This window comes from Camelus dromedarius, chromosome 8 (genome assembly GCF_036321535.1).
Source record: "Camelus dromedarius isolate mCamDro1 chromosome 8, mCamDro1.pat, whole genome shotgun sequence".
In the NCBI taxonomy this organism is placed as follows: Eukaryota; Metazoa; Chordata; class Mammalia; order Artiodactyla; family Camelidae; genus Camelus; species Camelus dromedarius.
The window spans coordinates 70,952,795-70,977,702 of NC_087443.1; the positions used below are offsets into that span (position 1 = coordinate 70,952,795).

Consider the following 24,908-nt stretch of genomic DNA (forward strand, 5'->3'; position numbering starts at 1 on the left):
TAACAGACATATGAATGCAGAAAGCAGGAAGAAACAGTAAAACTCCTCAAATAAACCATTTTGTGGATCATTAAAAAATTACGAACGTTATGAAGTCTTATCCAAGTTTCTTATTAAAGAACGTCACGTTTGGAGAACTAAACCAAAGATGTAAATAACCACAACCGACCTTTAATGGGAAACCGTTGGCGCTTTTTAATAAGTGTGGTGAGGAGAGTTCAAATCACAGCATAACAGAACTGGTTTAAGTGAATTAACGCAGTTTGTAGTAAGTGTATCATAGAGCAGTATTATTCAATTAGAGGAAGTCACAGTTGAAAACCATTACACTTTAATTCCCTATGAATAAACTGTAACTGTGAAATCAACACTGGAAGAACATGGAAACAGTCAAGCATAACGAACCTACAGAAAGATAATTATCTCCCAATTTAAGAAGTACAGTTGCCTGCCTATCCACCTTTCCAAGCCTATCCTTAGCATACGTGCAAAAATAAAACACAATACAACTACTGCAATTATTACTATCATTTTCTTTTGCCCTTAGGTGAGAAACACCTGACAGCTTCATGCTGAGCCATGCTAACAAAACTAAACCTTTCACTTTCTTTAATAGTAAAATTACCATTACTGAATCATTGTCATAAAAAAAAAATGCAGTCAAGTACATTACCACTTATTTTAAATAAACACCAATTTTGAAACAATCAACTTTGAAAAGCTGCATAAGTTTTTTTTAAATCCCTGATTACATTTCTCTTTATTCACTGTGGTAGACTGAAACATTGTATTTTTAGAGACTAACTACCACTTAATTTCTTTTTTTAAAAAACAACAACAAACCTGTGTAATGTAGAACAGCAGTGAGGCAGGAAATTGTATGCTTGTCACTTATCATCACTGTGTATAAGAACTCTGATAAAATATGGTGCTCGTGCCACATGAGTACATGGGAAAACGCAGTTAGCTCATAGCACAGAGCACACGGTCTACCAAGATAAGACTCTAAATTCAAGGTTTGGACTTTCACTCAGTTCTGCACTCAGGCCACTAAAGCATTCCCTCCAAAGTCCTTGGGCGGTTTTAGACACAATCAAGAGCATGTATTTTTCATCCCATAGTTAATAATGTGTGTAATTAACATTGAGTATGGGACTACTAGTTTGATGCCAGCTCCTGAATTGTAAGCTTATCTCAGTATATCCAAGAAAGTCATTTGTATGCCACAGTGCCTAGTGATTTCCATGCTACTGCAATTTCTCCAAAAAAGGATCAGACCCAAAACAGAAGCTTCTCTGGGGGCTTTTTAAATCACCTTAAGCCAGTCAGTTCTGTTTAGCCAATTATCCACAAGTGCTGCAGACGTTCAGCATGACATTTGATTAGTGGTATGCACATTACCTAAGAAGATATCAGCATCTGCATTTTCTGTAACCTTCTAAGAGAAGTCACACATAATACAGTAATCAGAAAAAAACCTTATCCCTATAAAGATCAAAAAAAAAAAACCCTACAAAGAACGTGTATAGCTTACTTATAATTTATGGGTGAATTACTTACAAAAGTGACATCAGAAAAGAACCTATATTCTGAATACAGTGACAAGAACAATGTCTGTAGCCCTTGCCAACACACCAAAGCCAATCATGTGCTTATTAAGAAGGACTTCTAAACATGTCAGCCTTCGGGTTCATGGATCAGCAGTTGGAGCTGTCTGTATCTCTTATTTTTTCAACGCTGTCTTCTTTGTATTCTGGTTTAATTTCACCATCATCCTTGTGTTGAGCTGGATCTTTTTCAGCGCCCTGGTCTTTGGTTTGGGATTCATATGTGGAAACAGGATCTAAAACTACAACTGGCTCAGCTTGCTTTGCACGGCCAATGCACTGTCTCCTGTGTCCAGTGTTACTGGGAGGCCTGGGGGATGAACAGTTAAACAGAGAAATTAAAAGCAGAGAGAGAAAATATTTGTCTTCCCTATTCCTGATAAAACTGAACAAATTGAGGATTCAGATGAGCAAAAAATCTAAAATGTTCTAAGTCTAATCACCATGCAAAAAGTGGTCTTTGAGTTGCCAGCCATTAAAAAAAAAAAAAAGCAGCTATTAGATTACATATTAGGAGCAAAGGCCAGAAGAAAGGTGGAAAAAGTCAGAGCAATTAACTGCGGGAAGTGTTAAAAAGCCAAATGCACCTACCTGCTTAATTACACACTCTTCTCAGGATACTCTGTGCGTACCTCTCACTGCCTGCCGGCCCCTGGACTTCCGTCCCACCCCAGCTTAGCTGGAAGGAGCCAGTCAACCCCTGCCTTTGTGTCCCTGGGTACATGTGCTTGCAGATTAGCTCAAAGGAGACTGCGTTAAGGAGGAAAATAAATCACCCCCATCCCTGATGGATTACTGGCAAGAAGAACTCTGGTCAGACCTGGGAGGGGTGAGGGAAGGAACATGGGCAGATGGGAGAACCCAGAGAATAAGTTAAAATGTTAAGTTACCATATACTTTTTCTAAAAAGGAGAATCTTGTTTCTTGAGAAATTTCTTACTGAATTTCAAAAGCAGTCTTTTCCCACTGAGGTTTCCTCTCTTCTCTTCTGATGTAAGAAGCTATTGCTTCTCAAGGTGAATAGGAGACAGTTTTCTTGTGGAAACAGAGATGTCCTGAGACACTCTTCTCTTGAGTCAGGAAATTAGGCTGTCGGCATGCAGGCCTCTCAGAAGTTAGGAGCTAACACCTGAAGGTACCAGACTGCTGACCTGGTGCCTGAAGGTTGAGGGGTGTATAGTAGGCAGAGCAGAAGCTATTCAGACTTATCTGGTCTTCTTGACAAATGCTAGGATGCTGACCATGAACCAGCACGCCCCATCACACCCCCACCCTTGGATGTCAGGATATGTACTGGCCAGGCTCTGCCCATTGCTCTACCAGTCCCTTCCCAGGAGTTGATTTCCACTATTTCCAGACCCCTAGGTCACATCTGCTAGTTAAACACTCTTACCACCTAACACTTCTCCCTTGTTGGACTTACCACGGTTATAATTAAATGCTGGCAATCAGTTGTTCACCGTCTACCTCTTCAAGTAAAACATAAGCGTCCACGAGACAGACTGTTCAGCTTTGTTCAGTTATACGCCAGCACCCAGTGCAGACTCATTCGTGGAATAAACAAATGAGCTAACTGTGCGTGAAAGGCTCAGAATGAACACGCAGAGACCAAAGCTCTGGGGTGAGTAGAGCTGGAGGTCTCTCTTATATAACAAAAGCAACTAGAACAAATGATTGGCAAAGCAGCCTGCATGATCCAGCCACAGGTAACAAAAACTCAAACCCAATGACCACATTTGTATCACCTTCTGTCTAGTACCGTGAGATCTGTCCAAATGCTTGAAAACCACTCCTTAGGGCTGTCCAGTTGTACTGTATGACTCAATCATCATCGATAAATGCCTAACACATAACTGTCTTTTCTGGAAGGGGTAAAAGCAAAGAGATAACCAGGAGCCCTAGAGGAAAGCTATACTGTTGTGAGGACAGATTCCTTTATTTCTGCCTGGACTTGACAACACCTTTGTCATCAGAAAACACCACGACACTGTCCATCTACCTTAGCCAAGGATCCACTTCTCAAGATATCTCTTACTATGCCCTGGGGATCAACATGGGATGTAGTTTCCCCAGTGGTACCTGGCTTCACTTTCTCTGATCCAGGCAACCCCTGAAAAGACTATATCCATTAGGGTGTGGTCAGAGAAGCAGAAGCACCATAAATGGTGTCAGGGATTTAGTACAGGAATCAGACGTCAGGCAATGGAGAGAGCGAGTTAGGCAGTCTGTGTGAGTCTGCTGCCTTTGTGTATGATGCTGGGCCTGAAGTCAGCGGTTCTTGCAGCTGAAGAGGAAGATGGGTGAAAAGTGGCAAGAGGCTGAGGACAAACCAGAGCTGCATCTGGCTTTCAGAATCTCTAATCCTGATGATGCAGATGAGCTGCAGGATGAACTTGAGCCCTTCCACAAGGAATTGCACATGCTCCTGGCCCAGGATTTGAGGAAGCTGGAGGAGGAGATGGGGGATGTGGGGGAGCTGTGGGCCAGCTGCTGCCGCATGCCAACTCGGTGACAGTGTGCACGAGCTGTAACAGCGCCTGCCCTATGCAGACCTTTGGAGCGTTTTTTTAAAAAAATACTATGTCACTTCCACCTTCCAAATTTCTCCTGTGGCCAACCCTAACCTGGAAACAAATGGACAAGGGAATTCTAGGAAATGAAGTTCCAGGCTAGCTAAGCTGTTACAGTCAAAGCCACAACAAAGTCTGCAGGTGAGGTTCCCAGGCTAAAACAAGCCAGCCAGTCTGCTCTACGCATGCAAAGGAAGCATCCCTCTCATTCTAGGTGAGCAACTTCCATCAACCCATACTGACCTTCATCACTTTTGGTAGAACTACCCCAGATGCTTTCATGCCCATGTGTGTCTGCAGGTGAAGGGGTGGTGAACACATCCTAACAATGCTTTCTTCATCAGCTGGAGGCTGAAAACTTCCAGGAAGTGCTCTCAGGGCTCCACAACAGCAACAAACAGATGATGATTAAACTGCAAACTCAGAAACTTTGTGTCGCCAGGCTGAAATTATCCTGGAACTGTCTCAGTCCAGAGAATGGTGGTTCTTTCCTGAAGTAAGCATCTCCACTGCAGATTGATCTATTAAGTCAACTACTGGCTACAATTTGAAATTCCTCTGACTGTCACTGAATGTGGCACAGTGGGAAATTTCTCTGAATCTACATGTTGAGAGTCAGAGTAACTGGTTTCTTAAAGATAATGACCACTGACTTGGAATCCCAAAGGGTTACGACTAAAAGGGACTATGACAATCATCCCATCCAACTGTCCTTTTACAGATAAGGAAAATAAGGTTTGGAGTGCGGAAGAGCCTGACCTAAAATCATCCAGCTCATCAGTGGCAGAGCCAGAACAAGAATCAGAAGCTCCTATCTCCCTGTTCCTATTTTTCCCTAATACCACACAGCTATTTACCAAAGACATCTTCTAGAAACACGATATGGATGCCACAGGCTAATTCTGCGAGATCAGGCACGTTCAGGATGGTATAGCTGTAGACTTAACTGATTCTTGCTGAGTCCCTGTTTTCAGCTGCATCTTTCAGATCTATAAAGTCCATCCCTTCAAGCTATCCCTTGGTTTTTTTCCTTTGTGACTTACAGCTAGCTTCTCCTTGTTTGATATCATTAGGCCCATTCCTGGTTCCCAGGGGGAGCTGCCCACGGCTGCTTCTGGAGTGAGGGGCCTTCCCCCTAGGCCTCATTCTAGCTCCAGTCTCATCTTATGAGAAAAGCCCCCATCAGTGATGGTGCCAAGAACCCAAGCTCTTGCTGTAGGCAGCTTGCTCTAGTGGCAGGTTCTAGAAGGTTAATCTGAAGTTTCTCCCCCAAGCTAAAAATGCCAGGCACTCAAATGCAACAATCCAATAGGAACTGCAGTATACTATTGTTCTGTTCAATTTTTCTACTTTAGTTCTTCATCTAAGAGCAATGACCATAATAAGGAATTAAAATCAAGACTCATGAAAGGTATGGCAGACCTTCTCCCGTATGCTACAAAATCTCCAAGTAAAACTAAAATTTATAGGTGATATAAAGAAAGGCTAAAATCATGAATGTTCAGGCTGAGAGGGACTGCTGACATGAACCAGCCCCACCTTTTCATTTGTCAGATGAAGACACCAAGGAATAGCAGATTAAATGATTTGTCCAAGGGCACACAATTTGTTAACAGCAGACACAGGACTAAAATTGTAGAGTCTTGATTTCCTGTCCAGTATTTTTTTTCCTTACCACAACATACCAGTAGGCATTTTTGATCCTTTCAAATAAATATTTTCATGGGTCATTTTAGATCATTTGCTATTTCAAGACAAAAAGAAATGCCAAAAAGCAAAATAAAAGCTAGGAGACAATACACCAGTCTACGGCACTCCATGAAGTCTAATGCCCAGCACAACTTGGTTGCCCTTTTAGAAAGCAGCTACTTTTCTCCAACTGCAAGAGAGCCAGAAGGTGGGGCCTGGGCAGATGGGGCCACATGCTGGTAAAAGGAAAAACCTGACTCCAACTGGTACTGGTACCAGAAGAATCAGAACAATTGCAAACGGTATTGCCAAAGTTGAACTTTATAATAAAAGGACTCGGTGATTTCTCAGACTATGTTACAAGAGATGAAAGTGTGGCATTCTAATTTTTAAAAAGCACATCATTGTTTGCATTCAATGAAATTCCTTTCAAAATCAACTTTCCAAGGTCCAATTATATTCAACAACATTCTAGCTAACATTTCGGCTGCAATTCAAATTAACTAATGCCCAAAAGAGCCCTAATAGACATGGTTCTGAGCTCAATTGAATACAATCAAAGCTCATGAAATGAAGGGGGAAAATGCTTATTTCATGCAAATTTTGCATATCACTCAAGCTTAATTTTACTGATAATATAAAGGTGGGACATTTTAAACATTACAGTGAATGAAACTTTTAAGCGGTGAGAGTTATTTTATAAAATGCTACCTCTGAAAAGCTGATTGCCAAACAGTATAAAAATGGTTTTGAAGCATAAATGCCAAGTTCATTTCTATTTCACTTCTGAGGTAACTATCTTTCAAATCGCAACAGCTGGACTATTTAACACAATCTGGTGAATCAAAGTATAGTTCTTCTCTGGTCTCCCAGTGGGACGCCTGCATTAGTCTGTGGCAGCCGTCCAACAGATGACGCACAGCCGGACGGTCTGAACTCTGTTTCATTTACAATGAAAATGGATAAAGCTGCAATCATATTTACCACCTTCAAGGACAGAAAACGGAAAGATTTAAATTTTGTCTTTATAAAGTCGTTTCCTGGGAAAACTCCAAAGAGAAAATCAGTTTTATATTTTTCCTTGTGGAAAAACAAGAAGTCTTACTTTTTTTCTAGCCCTAAGCCCTTTGTACAGTTACTACAGCAGTGAACAACAGCGGCATTACAACCGAGGTAGTTTTTATTGTTTCTCTCAGATACCCTATTTTTCAGGATATTTTAACACAACTGTCCAAAATTTCCCAAAATAATGTTTAAAACATACGGTGAAACTTTCTATATTATTATTAATTCTAATACTGTTAAATATAATGAAGGTAGAACAAAGCTAATTTCTTTTGGATTTGTGTACTTTTTAAAACTCCATTTTAGCTCAAAGAATAAACTAGTTTGCCAATTTAGGTCAGCTTCTGTTTGAGGGAAAAATAGATATAATTTTAAATTGTGAACAATAACACTGTTAAACAACAGAATACCGCATGGTTGAAAATTTGACATCAGTTTCTAGATGCTGATTTTCCGTCAAGATTAACAAGAATTCCTTTTGAACAGAGGCAACAATGGCTGGGCAAGGACGTCTGTGTCCACACTGAGCCATGTTTCCTTTGATGGAGTAACTGAGGCACAGGCACCTGAGTGCACAGGTTACACCCCGGACCACAGTGCACGCTACGGAGTCTTGTCTCAGCTCTTTTATTCCTCTAGTGTAAGCTGGACTGTGCCCATTTACAGATTCCAAAATACACTGGCCCAGAAAGGCTCAGGAAACTGGACCATTCTCACCAGCAAAGTCAATGATAAAGCATGAGCTAGGATTGATTTTAGCTCAGGCAAAGATTCTGAAAATGTGTGTGATACCTTTTTTGGTGACTTTTTTGAAAGCTTTTGTGTAATTTTGTACAACTTTAAAATTAACATGGAAATTCCACTGAGACCTAACTATTAAATGTGAATGTTATTTTAAAAAATATTTTAAGTGACATAAAATCTTCCACAAAATTCACTCTATATAACACTGGCTCCTCAAGAAGGCTGCCATGTAAAAATATCTGCATTTGCATTTTCATTTTCAGAACAATACTTTAAAATTTTAAAAGATTTTTCTTTAAATTTACTATATTATATACTTTTAACTCTCTTTTAACATGGGAAATCACAAAGAATTTAGTGTGCTACTTTTCATATAGTTATATGGCAAAGTATATTTCAAATGAAAAGCAATTATCAGGTTTCAGGAGTCAATTTACCCCAGATCTGAAATTACATTTAGTAGTTGGCAACTTTTATTTGAATAAATTTTAAAATTCTCCTCTACTCCACTATACAAAAATAAAGGAAACACAAGTACTGCAGAGACTACTGAAAGATGTTTAAAAAAATTACAGAGCACCAAAAGCAATTTGGTTCTCCACGCAGAAATGATATATTTTATGCTAAGTCTCTTAAAATCATAGGTGTTTGCAACTGGAGGCAGATGTTAGAAGGCAATTAATTCTTTGAGAGAATTGAGAATTACTCAGCAGCATTTTTACAGTCATTTTGAGATTTACTCAACAGAATTTTAGCACTAGGTGTAATTCAGCCTCAACAATTAATCTGGAAGAAGCTGTTCTCTGCAGAGCAACTCAGAACACCTGTAAGACAAAACGGACAATCTTCCGGGCAGCCCACAGGAAAACTCCCTCGGAGGGGGCCGGGGGGAAGAGACTAAGTGAGGAGATCTCAACTTCCAGAACATCCAGTTGTTCTGCTAATTTTGTTGTTAAAACTTAATTGTCCATGTCCAGGCACACACGGAGAACCTTTGTAATAGTGCTTTGCTGAGCAGAGCTGTTTCCTGCAGTGTCAGTACACAATTCAGCAGTACTAAGATTACAGTTGAGAGCAGAGCAAATCCTTTAATTGTATAAGAGCATCAGATTAAGCAGTAACTTGCATGCAGTTCATTCTGCTACCTCGTAGTCTCTTCTCAGAAACCAATGTTTACTAAGTACAAGGAAGGTGCCCTCCTTTCTCCTTTCATGCATGCAAATACACGCACACACACATGCACAAAAGGAGAGAAAAGAGGAGCGGAGGAGGGGAGGAAATGGTAGAGAACAGGAAGAAAACCCACTCCTTCCACCACAGGGACTAAAAGGACTTCTTTACTCGCCATTTCAACAAAATGTTGACCCAGATTTCTCTTATGGTATACTTACATGACCAACCAAATTAATTTCCTGGGGAGATCAATATTTGAGAGAGTAATTTTATGCCAAGGTTCCCTAAAAGTAAGTTAAGAATCTCAGTTTCTATTTGGTGACATATTTCAAAAGCTCAGATTCTCCGTCTCCAATCCAGAAGAGCAATACTTTTCAGTTTCATTTTTCTACATTAGTTTCTTACTAGAAATAATGGGTGAAAAAAACTGAAGAGACCAGTGAGAGGTCAAACGATGATAAAATCAATCTTACTTTTAGTTCAAAACCTGAAAGGCAATTAGAGTTTTTTCTTTCACAGAAACGTTTGACTGATTACTCTAACCATGAGACATCTAAAATTTATCTTTTATCAACTACCCTTTGGTATTCAGTTAATGGCTCAAACAAGATGAATTCTTATAAAAATAAATTTGTGTGGGGTCAAAAGTCACATGTATTTAGAGACACCACAGATCTAGGGATTAAATGCAAATCAAAATAAAAATGGTTTCACTGGAAACGGTTATTTTTCCATTGAAATTGAAGTCCTGTAATTGCTACATGGGTTTTTGTTTTTTAAATTCTTCCAGGGCACAATGTGACCTATTTTGACCTCCCAAACAAAAAAGGCAAGCTAGCTGCCTGTCTAATGGTTAAAAGGGAAATTTTAAAGAGTTTGATAAAGCTTAGAGTTTGGGGAAAATCTGAAGTTGAAGAAAAGCATAATGAATAGAGAGGTGTTGACTGGAAGGGTCTCTGGCAATTGTGGCTTAGAAGCACCTTTGAGAATGACCAAGAGATGAGGACACAGCTATGAAATCACTGCAAACCACACCAATTACAAGAGAAACTGGGTTTTCCCCTTTGAAGCAAGGTTTTAGAGATGTAACTACAAGAAAAGAAAAATCACCTTTGAGACTAACTGCCTTGTTTAACTGTAACTATCAGGAGGATATTCACCTTCCTGAAAGTGACTGACAGAAAAAGTGAACGTGGATGAATAAGCTCAACACAGACAGGTAGGCCACTTCTAGAGGAGACTGTTCAGAGACGAAAAAGCAAGATGGAGAGAACACAAGATACTCCCCGGCCTCTGCATGACTGTGAGGCACAACTCTTGTAATCTGCTTACCTCTTTCCTCATACTGCAGGCCCACTTGTCCTGCCTTTCCTTATAACACAGATGTCCTAAAATATGGTGACCAACGGAACCTTAAGCACAAACTCAAAGGCGCTAACTGGTAATTGACCAAAGATGGAGCTGACTCATGGAGGTAAAGCATAAAGTCAATATAACAATAACGTTTATTTGGGGCTGTAGAATGTATGTTTTTGAAACAACTGTATTCACAGTGATTCATCTTTATGTTGTCATATTATACATCATTAAGGGAAACACCTTTGCAACCAATGAGAACAAATATTTTCAAACTATTTGACTTCTGGGAATGAACTTCTTCAGCATGTTTGAAACGTCAAAAACTAAAAAATGTGTAAATAAAACTTATGCCAAAGACTAAAGTAGCTTAGGCTGGTATTCTTTTTTATTTTTTTAAATTTATTATTTTTTATTTTGAGGTGAGGTAACTGGGTTTTTATTTATTTACTTATGTCTTTTAATAGAGGTACTGGGGATTGAACCCAGGACCTCGTGTTTGCTAGGCACGTGCTCTACCACTGAGCTGTACCCTCCCTGCCAAACTGGTATTCAAATACGGTAATTCCAAAGTTTATTTGTGGAGCATGCTCCTTTATTAGGACATTTGACATGAAAAACATTAAAACAATTTCTTTCCAACTACTCTTTCAAGTCTTCTTACTAATTCAGATTGGCTCCCCTTCTTGAATACTTTGTTTTATTGGCTAACATTTTCTTCCCTTGGCAAAAGATATTTTAATTGTTTAGGTTAGCCGTAGGAAGAGGAAGGAGAAAGGAAGACATGACACTATCTATGAGTACACAGGGTCAGGGGAGCAGGATATGAGCACCACAGGGCAAATGGAGCAATTTAACTACAGAATCACCACTTCCTATAGGAGGAACCTTACAGACATTCTCTTCCCTTCCATTCCTAAAGCTCTGAGTAACACCCAACACAGTATGCTACAGTCCAAAAGCATGGGCTTTGAAGTTAGAATGAAAAAGGTTCAAATGAAATCTGGCTCAACTGTCAATTAAGAATAGAATTCTGGGCACAGTTTATGACACTAGCCTCAGTTTCCTCATCTGTAAAATGAAGATAATGTCCAATCTATATCTTCAGAAGAATTAAAATAACGCATGAAAGTACTAGCTTAAATGTTAGTGAAACGTCAGTAACGACAAAAAAAAAAAAAAAAAAAAAATCACAGACGCAAATTCCAAAATCCTGAACCTCCAAATTAGAAACTGGCTCTATTACCCACAGCCTCCATCTATGACCAACGTAGACATCTGGCCTATAGCAATTTAAACACATTTTCTCTTGGATGAATGTTCTTATAATATATATATTAATATATATTGATGAAGAGTAATAGAAAATATTAACTAAAAAAACATACAGTGGAGGCTTTTTACCGCCAACTGTTTTCCCAATTTACTCCACCTTCATCAGTTAAGATCATCAGATTCCTGTGTCCTGTTGATAACAGCTATCATGTCTCATGTACCTCCCACAGGGCTAAAATGGGAGACAACTTTACCCATATCTGGCTATACTGCATTTTCTTACTCATTGCTCAACTTATACTTGCTTCTGAAATATTAATTTCCTAGTTACCTGTTAACACCCCAGAATGTGTAAATTTGGAACTAAACCTAACTGGAGTTAAAGAAGCAAGCTTTGGCTTAACTATATTGCACAGTACTCGTCTGTGTATGTGGTTGGGAGACATGTCAAGTGTCTGTGTCACATTTTTTAAAATGTATCTGCAGTGGTGGCAAACTGACAGCTATTTCCAAAAACTGAACCCATTTGCAAAAGCCAAAGTCATCTGGAAACATATGTTGAACATATAGTGATTAAAATGGGCCACGTAATTTTTTGACCAAAATAAACACTGACACTAATTCTTTTATAGGACCAGCAGGGTGGGTCTAAAGCAGTCTTTACTTCTCACTCACTTTTTCCAATGCAAAATAAACAAGACAGGAAAGACTGTCCAATTTATTTCCTCTGTGGTCAGGGATCTCTAATCCAAACAGGTGTAAAAGCAATAGCAATAGTGACAGGGTTGGAATGAGTATCCTGACCCCTGAGAGTATGACCCTAAAGGATAACAATCATTTTGATCTGGACTTAAAAGTTGCTACGATATAGTCTGAAAACTAATTATTTTACATTTCTAGGTTGGTGTGTGTTTTACTGTAAATCTGTATTGAGAAACACGTTGGGGGTAAAAAAATATGTGCTTAACTCTTGTTCTTTATCTTAATTGTGAACATCTTTATCAAGTAACCACATTTGTGAGGAATTACTGGGGTTCTAGAGCTGAAAGAGGCTCTGGAGGGTGCTTAATCTACTTTCTTCAATTTTAGATAAGAAACAACACAACAAAAAGAAAACAAAACAGAGGCTACATGATTTTCCCACAGAAACTTGGCCCAGTCAGTAAGCCAGGTACCCAGCACCTAAGCTTTCAACTCTAACTTTTGTCCTTGATAATCCAGTAGGGGCCCAGAATTATCATTTTAATGTAAGATAGAAAAGGAATTTATTGAAATACTTTTCATATATTTTTAAATTTTTATGACAACCCTACAAGGTAGGTATCACTACCCTCACGTTCCACAGGAGGAAACAGTCTTTGATTAAATAACTTGCCCAAGGTCATAAAGACAATACATAGCAAACCCAAGATCTGATTGTAGAGCTGGAGTTCTGGAAATAACCTGATGCTGCCTGTCACCCTGTGCATACACGGGAAGACACTGGTTTGGAAAACTGATCACACCGTGCTTCCTTGTTGTTCCCCTGTCCAGTCTACAGGCTTTTACTGGTGAAAATACATTCTTGTCTTTCTGACCCTGTGGAACACGCAGCCTATTTCCAGGCACTGTAGCCGTTTGAAAGTAATGAAATAGTTTTGTCTTTTAGAAATTCAATAATTTGGAATTTTCCCTCATTTATATTGACAATCCCAGCCATTGATCAGCTTCAATCAATGAGTCTTACTCTATTTTCACACTGTCAGATTACTCTGGATCAACAGGAAAGAGAAAGAAAGTAAAAATTAGGCTTACGCTCTCCATTTGCTTGCTCAGCTCTTTACCTCTGACAGCATAAATTAGATTATAACCATAATTCCTATCTGAATAATAGTCAATCAGAATTAATGAAATTCAAGTTTACTGTTAGATTTAAGATATTTTTAGATAGTATACAATTATTAGAAATAATTAACAGGACACATATATTTCTAAAGCTATTATTAAAAGAGAAATAAAAACAATTAGGTTTCTCCAAGTCCTGATTATCTTCTCCTTTCTTTTTCTGCTTTTTTCTTAAAAAAAAAACACCTTGCTTGCTTAGGCTGGTGACAAGAATGTTAATTTTAATTAATCCTTGCAATTAAGTCTCAAAGGTGTCTCTTGCCATCTCATAGGTCCCCAGGAAGTAAATCCATATATTTCTGGCTCTATAATTTACCAGACAAGAGTTACATAATTATTTGGAATACATACATATGTTGATTTTAGGAATTTATTAAAAGGGAAAAAAACCTTCTGGGAATAACTTGATGCTCTTTAATTTTCTGGTTAAGTGAATATCATATACAAAAAACATCTTTGTTTCTATCTTTACTTTAAAAGGTTTCTTAGTAGGTTAGCAAACTTTCCTGTCCCTCTGAGGCCGATCAAATAAGCATGGCTGAATCTTTCTTTTACAACTGGGTATTTTGTTGTCTCTGATAACTTTATCTTGTATAGGCACAAAGATGCAGAAGAAATGCAAGAGTGAGCTGGATGTAAATGACTCTTGGGCATTTAAAAAAAAATGTTTAAAAAACCAATTAAGCCAAACAAACAGACCAAAATCTCTAATTTTTAACTTGTGTATATGTGTGACTGCTGCATAATGGGGGAATGCTGGTTAACTGAGTATTCTAATTAATTGATATTCTGCTGTTTTACTGATACTAAAAATGTATTCATTCATTCATTTATTCAACAAGTACTTCCTGAGAGCCTATCAGAAGGGAGGAATTTTTCCAAGTGTTTGAGATACACCAGTGACAACGAATTTCCTGCACTGATGGGAGTTTACATTCTAGCAGGAGAAGAGAGAAAATCAGCTTATATATAATAAAGCATACAGTATGTTAGAAGATAACTATTATGGGGGAAATGGAGTAGGGTAAGGGGGAATTAGTTTGGGAGGAGATGAGTTACAATTTTAAATAGGGTGGTCAAGGTAGGCCTCATTGAAAGGATGACATTTGAGCAAAGAAGTGATGGAGGCAAGAGAGTGCACACGAGGCAGAGGGGAAAGCAAAAGCAGAGCTGGGGTGGAAGATACCTGGCCTGGGAGGCCAAAGGGCGGAAGGGAGTGTAAGAATGGTAGGGATGTGCGTGTGTGCACGCGTGTGCACACGGTACACAATAACGTACTATTAAAGGCTACTGTGATTGGTATCCTCTCTTGACCCTGATTCCATGTCAAGGGCCAACAGTGCCACGCCCCTGAAAAACACCATGGTAGTGTTGCCACAGATCAAAATAAAGGTGCCACTACTAGTGTGCAAAGACACCTTTTAAAAGTAAAGGAAACATTTCACTTTTTAATTGCTGAGCTCACTTCAAAGCACCCTGACAACTCAGGTCTATGAGGTAAGACAATGTGGTTGCTTATGGTTAGTAGAACACAGTGAACTTACTAGTCAAAGCCAGCCAGAAACAGCCCTGAAAATAACCCCTCTCATTTCCGTAGCTAAACCAGTTTCAGGAGATCCTGAGAAATCACATGAGTTTTTACTTTTAAAGCTTACACACAGCTACGTTAAGTTAAACTTCCTTTACTCGTTAACAAGCTAGGTTTAAACACGAATGAATAAAGCATGTCTGTCTGGGAAGTGAATGATTACCATGTACATTCACAGACTACTTGGATTCATTTGGATAGTCTAATTATACTTAAAAAACACATTTTCAGAAAGGCATTCTGCTTTGCTAAATGACTGTCAATATGAAAATGCATAGCATTAGTTATTTCAGCTAAAGAATGTCAAGAACTGAATAATCAAGCATTAGGTTACCAAGTTTAAAAGTTAATACAGCAGCACAGAGTATTTGTATTAGTGCTTTAAGTAGATAAATTAAATTGAAATGTGTCTCTTAAGCAGTCATTGAACAAGCAAGATGAGAAATAAATTGAGCTTCACATAGGCCTTTATGGCATCTAACGACTGTGTCTGTCAACACACAGATCCTTTTCACTGAATTCAGCACACATTTTGCAGACCTTGGGCCTGCAATTATTTCATTTCCTTTCTTGGAAATGTAATTTCCACTTACTTTTGGAGAATAAAAGGCAGACAAAAGGAGGAAGGAGTTGCAGTATTTTCTGATTAAGATTATCTGTGTAAAATGGTAAAGGAAAAAAAAATCTATACACGCACACTGAAGCATTTCTCAGGAACTAACTTGTCTCAGCCAAATTGCTTTTGTGTCTAGATATTGGTTCAAATGTAGCCAGATTGTTGATGTCAAATTAGGTGCTAAACAAATTTAATAGGAAAGATGAAGAATGAATATAGATCATCTTTCTGTAAGAACGGTTCAAATGACTCCAGTCAAAAGAAAGAAACATGACTGGAGGAGAAAATGTGCTTTTAAACACAATGAAATTAGATAAAACTGTAAATCAGCAAAGAAGGTCATTCATTCCGAAAGAGGAAAAAAAAAAAAGTTAATAGTACCAATAAGAGAAATGCAAGAGTGGAAGAAAATACCAGTTGGCAAAAATAGATCTAAATTGAATTTCAACTTCATTTGTCCAGGCTTCACCTTTTAAACTAAGGCAGGTAGAGCTACAAAAAAAGGGTTCTTTCTCTCCTGATAGAACAGGAAATCAGAGGTTTAATTAACCGTGATTACAATATTCGCTGATCTGATTTGTCTCACCCCTTCCTTTTCTTTATGTGACAAACCAGCTGACATCCTGGCAAGAGAACTAAAGCAAAACTAGACTAATTTCAAAAAGAGCTTGCCATTGTTATAAAACAAATTGATCCTCCACCAGATCTGTCTGAAACACATTCAGCAGCAGGATTAACTCTTTGACAATCAAAGTACCACTTTCACGTCAGTCTATGTAGTAACTCTTCACATAGCATGTTTTCAATCTCAGGATAGAGCAGTATTAAGGCATATCTTTAATTGAGAACCGGAAAATAAGGTTGTAAAAACGTACCCTTCAAAGTACGTTTGAAGATCTAGTATCTTCCTTGGCTGCTCATGAAAGACCATTAAGAGGGATGATCTAAGTATTTAATCTTGAAAGAATGATTAAGCGTCTTCCGATGCTGAACAAGGATCATCCAAGTCAATTCTTTGCGTAGAAGAAGAACCTGATTACCAAACCAGTTTAAGGGAAGGGATTCTCTTCATACGTGTCTGCTTTGCATCAGAATAAGACCTCTAAGCTAGGAGCCTGGAATCAAAAGTTGGCTCCTCAAATGGAGGAAGAAGAGTTATTTATTGGCTAGCCAAATCAAAATCTCTCTCAAGAGAAATAAGCAAAGTAACACACAAGTTAGTCATCACAGATTCTTCTACATACTACTTAGTAAAGAGCATCATTACTTACTGAAATGTAACCTTGGAACTTGTGCATCCTTCCAATTTACACGACCCTTCACCTGGTTCAGGTGTTGGGGGGGACGGGCTGTTGAATTCTGCCTCCAGAGTTTTCTTGTTCAAGGCTCTTTTTGTTACACTGGATACAGAACCCAACACTGGCATGGATTTGGACTCTGAGGTGGCTAATATTCCAGTTGGACCTTAAAACCAAACACATACCTCAAGTTTAATAATTCTGTTCGATGCTTGTTAATATGGTCCTGAAAAACAGATTAGCTGAAAATCCCTCAGGAAGTGAAAAGGCCAAATTTTGTTAAAATTTCAAGAGCATGCTGGAAAATGCTCTTATTAGAAATCTCCCCTGCTTCGGTGGTACTACTGCTTTTCACTGCATCAGGACCATGCTGAGAAATTGTGTAGAGACCTTTAACAAACCATAACCCCAGGCCATGGTTCCTTCAACTAAGCAGAGTCCTTAGTAATACTGGAATTGTGAAAACTCTACTTCTTACAGAGTATGGCTTTCTGACAGCCCTACTTGAACCATTTGGCCTCTCAAGAGTTAATTCTTCCCAAAACTCAGCTCTGATTTTAAACAGAAAATGGAATGTTGTCAAAAGGCTCTTTTTAAAAGGCTCATGAAGGCTTCTTGAGCATTAAACAGCTTTTATGAACATTTTCATTTTAATGTGATTGAGAAGTAAGTGGATTTATTTCCGTTAAAATACAAAGATTACACAGATTATAAAAATTAAGTGGCAAAGGGTTTGGCTGTCTACTTTTTGGTCTTTTCTACTCTTTGGGCTAGGACTGAAAAATGATAACAGGGCTTGTTACTGAAATTATTGGCATATCGATCTAAAACTTCTGGGCTCTGAAGCTAAGCTCCATCACTACTTTTTTTTCTATCTTCAGTTAGATACTATTCTAGACAGTTTTTTCAAAAGCAAGATTCTAATGTCTTTCTTGAAACTTCAGAAGGAATCCTTTTAAAACAAAGCAATTTAAGAAATGTCACAAATGTACAAATAAAATTAGAACTTCTAGAAAAAATTATGCTAGAGAACAATCTTGAAAGGTGCATCTAAAAAAAAAAAAAAAAAAGACAAAACTTGAGAGTCTCTTTATCTTTAGGAAATGTCAGATCATCTCCGAAAATGGAAAGTACTAGTGGGTAGAATCTAAAATAATAGCTAATCCTTGATCATTACTATTAAGCTCTGGAATTTTATTCTTATGTTTATATATGAACATGTCTGATGTATTATAGCAGTATAATATATGAACTCCAAAAATGAAGTTCCAATTTGAAAAACCTATCTAACATGGACTGGAAAATTGTTCAGCCATTCTATGATCCTTAGTTAGCCTTACTCCACGTGGGAGACACAGACCCCCTCTGGTCTAGTGGGAAGCCTCAGCTCACACAGCATCAGTGTCTGTCTTCCTCATTTATTTCTTCTACACCACCTGAGCAAACAAGTTTGTGACATTACTGAATATTCTGGTTCAAAAGTCCTTTCCCTCCTACCTGTGATAAACCTCATGTTGCAGAGGGACATGTCAGTAAACAGAAAAGGGCGGAAAGATCAAGAAAGTTCATTTCTGAAAATATAAATCTGAAGCTGAACTCAAGATAGTCCTCAGAGCAGCTCTATTCTGCCTTGGATAACTGTCGACTGCAACACTAGATAGCTTTAAACAGCCTGTCCTTGCAGAAAAGCAAGATCTGTTTCTGAATACACACCAGCGCCTGCTGCTTGTTCTGCAACTGAAGCCAATTAAAAAAGGAGGGAGAGTGGGTGAGCTTAGCCAGAGCTCTTATTTTTCTTATATTTGAAAAAAAAAAAAAAGAAAAAGAAAAAGCCTAATGTTTGAGATGATACTGATTATTATTATTGCATCCAGTTTAAGCTGTCGATTGTTTTCCAAAGGGCACTTGCTGCTCTTTGAAATGTCAGTTTTGTAGGCCACAGTTTGGGTAAAACAAGGGAATACCAGTTAGCTCCATCAGAAAAATTCTAAAGAAAAAGGTGCTTCTCTGGCTGCTGGGAGGGGATACTAACTCATTTCGGATTTGAGTTCTGCAAACCTCAGGCTGCCTCTGCCTCTCTTGTGAAACTTCCTTTCTCCACTTTGTGACCTCATCTTTACTGTTCCCAGAAGCCTCTGTGTGCCGAAGAAAAAAATCTCAGAGATTCAAGTACACCTGAGGAACAAACCTATCAAACTTATCTCTGTAATTTGCTCCCACTATGCAGTTGTGCTGTTTTAGCTTCTTAATCCCTTCCCTGCCCCTCCCCAGAATTTTCACAAATGCAAATTGTGAGCTCAAGATGCTCAGGTGGTCATTTATAGTCAGTGACAGAGCTGGACTTCCTCATTCACTTGGTGCACAGGCAGAGACAATAAACTGAATGGTAATGAAGAATAAAGATGATTTCTCTGCATCTGTAACTGATGTGTAATTACTACTATTATTGCTAATTATTGTGTGCTTTGTGCCAGGCACAGGGCTAAGCACTTTTCATATACTGACTCACTTAATCGTTAGAATAAGCCTATCAGACAGTCCTTTTATTATCCTCATTTCATAGATGAAGAAACTGAGGCACAGAGAGATTGAGGAATTTGCTTAAAGAACAAACAGCTAGTAAATGGCAGCGCTAGGATTCAAACTCAGGCCTTCTGGTTCCAGAGCCTTTACTCAATGCTACGTTGTTGCCAAAGCCCAACCTGGATGTCTTTACACAAGGGCATCTTGCCTTAAGCAAATCAGATCCATAAAAGCCTGATTTCCTATTTGTAAACAAACATACCAATAAATAAAAATACGTAACAGCCCTCATGAGGTATCCATCAGTACCTCTGCCCATCCAGTACTTCTCATTCACATCAAAAATAATAATAATTTTAAAAAGACCATTTTATGTTAAGAAAGGACTTAAAGGAAGATGTTTCAGAGAGGAAGAGTAGGACTGTGGAGAATTCAAGCCAGCTTACTACTGCTATCTGCTTCTGTTGTCACCTTTCTGCGACGCAAAATCCTTTCTAACTCAGTTTCACTGTTTTCAGTGTGAAGGGATTTTAAGCTTCTTGAACTAGTGGATTTGTTAAGTGTCCCCTAAAGTGAAAACAAAACAAAAACAAAAACAAAAAGGTTAATGTCTTAATACAACATACAAAAGAATATAAAAGTCAAACCACCAAAACATTACCAGAATTTGAATGGAATTAGGAAATAAAATGAATTGGCTATATATATATTTTTAATGTACATATTGGTAACAACACACAAGTGTTGGATCATTTAAGAAGATGCTACTGATGATGTAAGATGATAGCTTTCATATCAAAAGAACAGCACAAGACCACCTCCTGATGAGCTAACTACATGAAATTCAGTGGTGGGAAGGTACTTGCACATCAGTGATTAAGATTCTGATGTGTGTTGACTGACCACGTGGAGAAGAAAACAGATATATTGAACTCACCTTAGAAGATTATCTTGGTATGGCAGCCACGAGTTACTGAACCCAAATCCTTGCAGCACTGAAAAATGTGGCTGATTCTTCAGAGAGAATGACCCTGGCTGCACACCTGGTGACAATGGTGTCGTGACTGCCAAAGGAGGCACATAAGGCTCTCCAGTGGCCTACCCAAAGACGTGCTGTGCTGAGCACACTTGACTTCATCGTGGAAGAGGAAAGGTCATAATCATCCAGGGAGACAAGGAAGGGCCCGGCACTGTAATCTCATATTCGTAACAGAGAAGGCAGTGAACATTTTATTCAGGGCCCAAAGGCACTGAAGGAAACAAGAGATAAAGCTGTGCTCCTGCTGAAAGGGTACTGACTTTCAAGACGACAGAGAAAGACCTCGGCAGTGGCCCCCTGCCCTGGCTGCTCTAGGAAGTATGTTATGGAAGGAGAGCTGTGGTTTTCTATCTCCACTACCAGTCAAGTATTTGTACAGAACACTGGGTGCTGTATTTCCTCTTATGTGTAAGGATTTAGCACCCCACCATTACAAGTGGTCCGTTTTCTTTCATAAGAAATGCCCACTTTTTCTTTGAAATAGCCCTCCTCAGCTATGCCACAGGCTGAGAAATAAAAAGCCAGGAGAACCACAATCTTTGATCAGAGAAAATCAGGACCCCAAGTCAGGTATAACTTGCCAGACTTCATGCCAGAGTCAGAAAGCAGCCTTTGTCCACCAAGGCTAACAAACAGGCCAGCCTTTGTCATTTCAGCTCTCTGTGGGCTTGCCTTAATCCTGCCCCCTGCCCCCTGCCAACTTCCTGAAGGATTCTAAGAATCCTACAGGCTAAAATGGTAACTCATGTTTCTTCTTTAGCCTATAAAACAAAAAAAGTAGCTTGTAAAATTAGGTAGTTACAAACCTTGTATGATTTAGGTTATTATGTTGTTGGGTTCAGAAAGGTGATTTTCCCCCGCAAACAGCACAAAGTTATAGTAAAGCAGTCTGTTGTCAGGGGAAGACTGACTAACAAGATTAGGAGATCATATTCTTCTGTCAGCTGTCTAACCAAAACTGACTGTAAAATACTTAAAGCTCATATTTTAATCCAGCATCTGATACTTTCCCCCATGGAAGCACCTCTTTCTGCTTTTAATTTATTGCAAAAATTCGTAAAATACATTAAAGAAAAATCATTTTACATGTAACACTATAATAGTTTATTTTATAATTTAAAAATTAGATGATTTGGTTTTCTTATTGAATAGTTAACAATGCAGATCTGTACCTACTCATCAAAGACTGATATAAGGTAGGACAGACACTGACATGGTAAAGAAAACAGAACTAAAACCAATTCAGATAAACAAATTTTTTTAATGTATTAGAGAAGCTATTCCCATATGTGTAATATTCCCAACAGCTGGAGTTAACTCAAGAAAAAGGTGTGTGTCTGTGTATAGACATCTACATACACATAAACCTTCTAAAAATATCTTTTACCAAAGAATTAATCTTTAACCATATTCTCTGTTTTCGTTTGGATAATAGCATGACTTCCCCAAATTCCTGACTGTGGTGAGCTATCCTCTCATCACACCGGATACTGAAGGAATCCATCTTCCAAGTTCGAATCCTCGACTCCCCAACTTTTCCCTCCATTCATTGACTGATCCAGTTGATATGAGCAAACTTTAAATATGGAGGCAATTATGGAGGAAAGGTTTCTTTCTGCAAGGATCTCAACTGAAATGACTCAGGAGCTCAGCTGGTAAAATACCAAGACTGTCCTAATTATCTATTTATATTATAATCATAAAATTAGAGAATCAGAAGTTAACTTAGAAACCATGTGGTATACACGATTCCTTTACTTTGCAGAGAAGAGAATATGAATTCAGTGAGCCTTTGGGTTTGGGGCCAGGTCCCACAGTAAGTCAGTGATAGGGCTGGACCTTGAGCTTAGCTCTTCTAATGCCCAAAAGAGTACTCTATTTCTATTTCAAATTGCTTCCATCATTTAACAATATCAGTCCCCACGTTAGTTAAACGTTCATAAAACTGACAAATCTAATTGTCAGGGGGCAAAATTATTCAGCAATTCCTGGGTATTTTGAAAAACTGAACATGTTCAAAAGAAGACCTAAGAGTATTTTTTAAAAAGTTGTTTTTGTTTCTTTGATTTAGAGGCAACAGAACTTGAGAAGACACTTTCAGATTAATCTGTATTGATTTACTCTTCAGAAATGGTCATTTCCACTTAGAGTGACTTTTTAATGGCTGGGGTGACTCAGCAGTTTTCCAAAATCTCAAAAACGAAAAAACAAAAACCAACTCGTGTGACTATGAGAAATGAGCTATATATTTTTTTATCTACGAAATACACAGCTTTAAAAATTAAGTGTAAATAGACTTGGAAAAATAAAACACCAACTTTAAAAACTGGCTTGAAAACAGTACAACTCAGAATATAGTGAGGTTTTCCAACTTCCCCAGACATGAGATGTGCTTTCTCCCCGTGTACTAACTTTCAGCAGCAGGCTTACAACTCAGGTCATTTTCATTTCAGCAGAAATGCCCCCCACAACGGGTTTACTCCTGTCCTGCAAAAGAACTGAACACAGTCCTTCATGGCTTGTTGGCATCTCTTTGGGCAGATGCTCACTTTCCACTTGGGTACACAATCTGAGGCTTTTCATGCTCTTTTCATGTTTGTTTCTCACGTGCCACAACTGTGAAGTTGGTGTCATGGGCTTTGCTGGGTACTAATTTTGATAATCCTAGTAGTCCGAACTCCAGCAAAAAGCACCAGTAGAGCCCCATCTGACAGGGGCTTCCCTCCTCTTTCTCCTGAAACAAGCTATATAGTTTCTTGGCTCCAAGTGACTGGGATTTACAAATCATCCATCATCCCTCAAAGGAAACTTCTATGGGGGCAGTGAAAAGTTGCCATGTGGCAAAGAAAAGTAGGGGAAAACATTGTGGGTGCCACTTAAACAAAAATTTAATGCAAACAAATAATATTTCCAGAGTTACAGCTATGAGTGATACATTAATATCGGATAAAGTAGAGAAATCCAATGATAAGTCCAGGGCAAAAGAAGATGGGGGAAAAGTTGCAGAAAGACGTTTTGACTATTTTTATAGTTTTTCAATTATTTCACAAAAATCTGTTCACCAAATTCTCTCCTTGGCGTGGCACAAAACTATAGTGAGTATGACTGTACAGTGAACGTGATCTTTAAAGGCGGCGCTGTAATTCAGCAAACTTGCCACCACCCAGCATCGTGAGGAAGTGGGAGGTCCTGGTAATCAATATCATATGGATCTTCTGTAGACGTCTTGATTTTTCAAATAAACCTGATTTTTGGAACAAACTCAGTGTCGTTTACTCTTTCACTGAGGATCAGAACTATAACCCGAGGACCTCAGAATGCCCCGGGGGGCAATTTCCTGAACAAGAATTAGCATCATAATGTAGAGACAAAAAAGGGACTGTCATAGGGCATTCTCCTTAATAGAACACTAGACAACAAAACTTCCTCATCAAAGAATCCATTAGATAATAACCACATAATTTCGCGGTGGCTTTATTACTTTATTCTGTAGGTAGACCACCACAGTTAGCCAGTGTTATATCCCTCTCTTTAGTGCTAATTCCACTCACCTAAAACTACAGCAACCTAAATAAACCATTCTGAGCTAAGTCTACTGTGCCATGCTTGATGAAATAATTTTGTTTACCACAATTATGTGGATGTCTGCATGCAATGCGTAATTAGCACAGTAATAACAAACGTGGGAATATTAGCTCTGCACCTCCGCCCCCATGTTTGCTGACTTACTGTGCATAATAACTGGTATTGAGACTATAACAGGAGCTGAGAACAGAGCTCTTAGCATCCGAAACATTTTCTAAGTGAGGCGTTTGTCTCTGACAGAAACTGTTGGACAGGGCAGTACTCATTTATTCTGTTGGCAAAAGCTCATACGTTGGAAAGAAGAACTATGACTAGAGATGGACATTAAGCATGTTCTTCAATGGATGTGAATTACTTTTTGAAAATGAAATTAGTAACAAAGAAAGGAACTTTTATTTTATTCTCCAATTTATCATCAAATGATTTTTTAAACTATGAGAAAAGCAGACTGTGACTCTGATGCTAACGTGATTGGGCAGAAGATCAGATTTACATTTAAGCTCCTAGAATTCCACTTTCATGTCCCAAAGTTAAGCACTATGCATGCGAAAGACTACTATATGGTATACCATTATTATCGTCTCTATTTGTTCTAGAATTACTTATAAATAAATCTACTATGATCTACATGTAGATTTATTTATAGCATTATCTACTTTATTTATCATATTTCTACTATGTTTCTGTTATTAATAAGCATGTGCTGATCATATCTCACCAGACACTTCATCTTCAGGCTGTAATGTAAAGAATGGAAGGCAAGAACAGGAAACAATGATTTGGGGGAAAGTGGACCCATTCTTTTAGAAGAGAAACAGCAGAGTACTGATACATTACTAACACGCCCAACAGAGAAATCCATAGCACAACTGAATAAACTATCAAAAGAAATGAGG

General features: G+C 38.5%; 1 protein-coding gene across 7 annotated transcripts in view; it reads right to left on the reverse strand.

Moving 5' to 3' along the window:
* LOC105095098 (heat shock 70 kDa protein 12A) overlaps positions 1–24,908 on the reverse strand; it is a 272,860-nt gene that overhangs the window by 181,972 nt on the left and 65,980 nt on the right. For 2 of the 7 annotated variants that reach the window (XM_064488476.1, XM_064488475.1), the window contains 3 exons: positions 19,835–19,955; positions 16,839–17,031; positions 171–1,917 (listed from right to left, as the gene is read on the reverse strand). The exons of the other annotated variants lie outside the window; for them this stretch is intronic. In XM_064488476.1, the coding sequence (XP_064344546.1) occupies positions 1,698–1,917; positions 16,839–17,031; positions 19,835–19,955 (534 nt within the window). In that variant the 3' untranslated portion in view covers positions 171–1,697. Of the gene's footprint in view, positions 1–170; positions 1,918–16,838; positions 17,032–19,834; positions 19,956–24,908 lie in introns of those variants that run through there. 7 annotated transcript variants of the gene reach the window in all.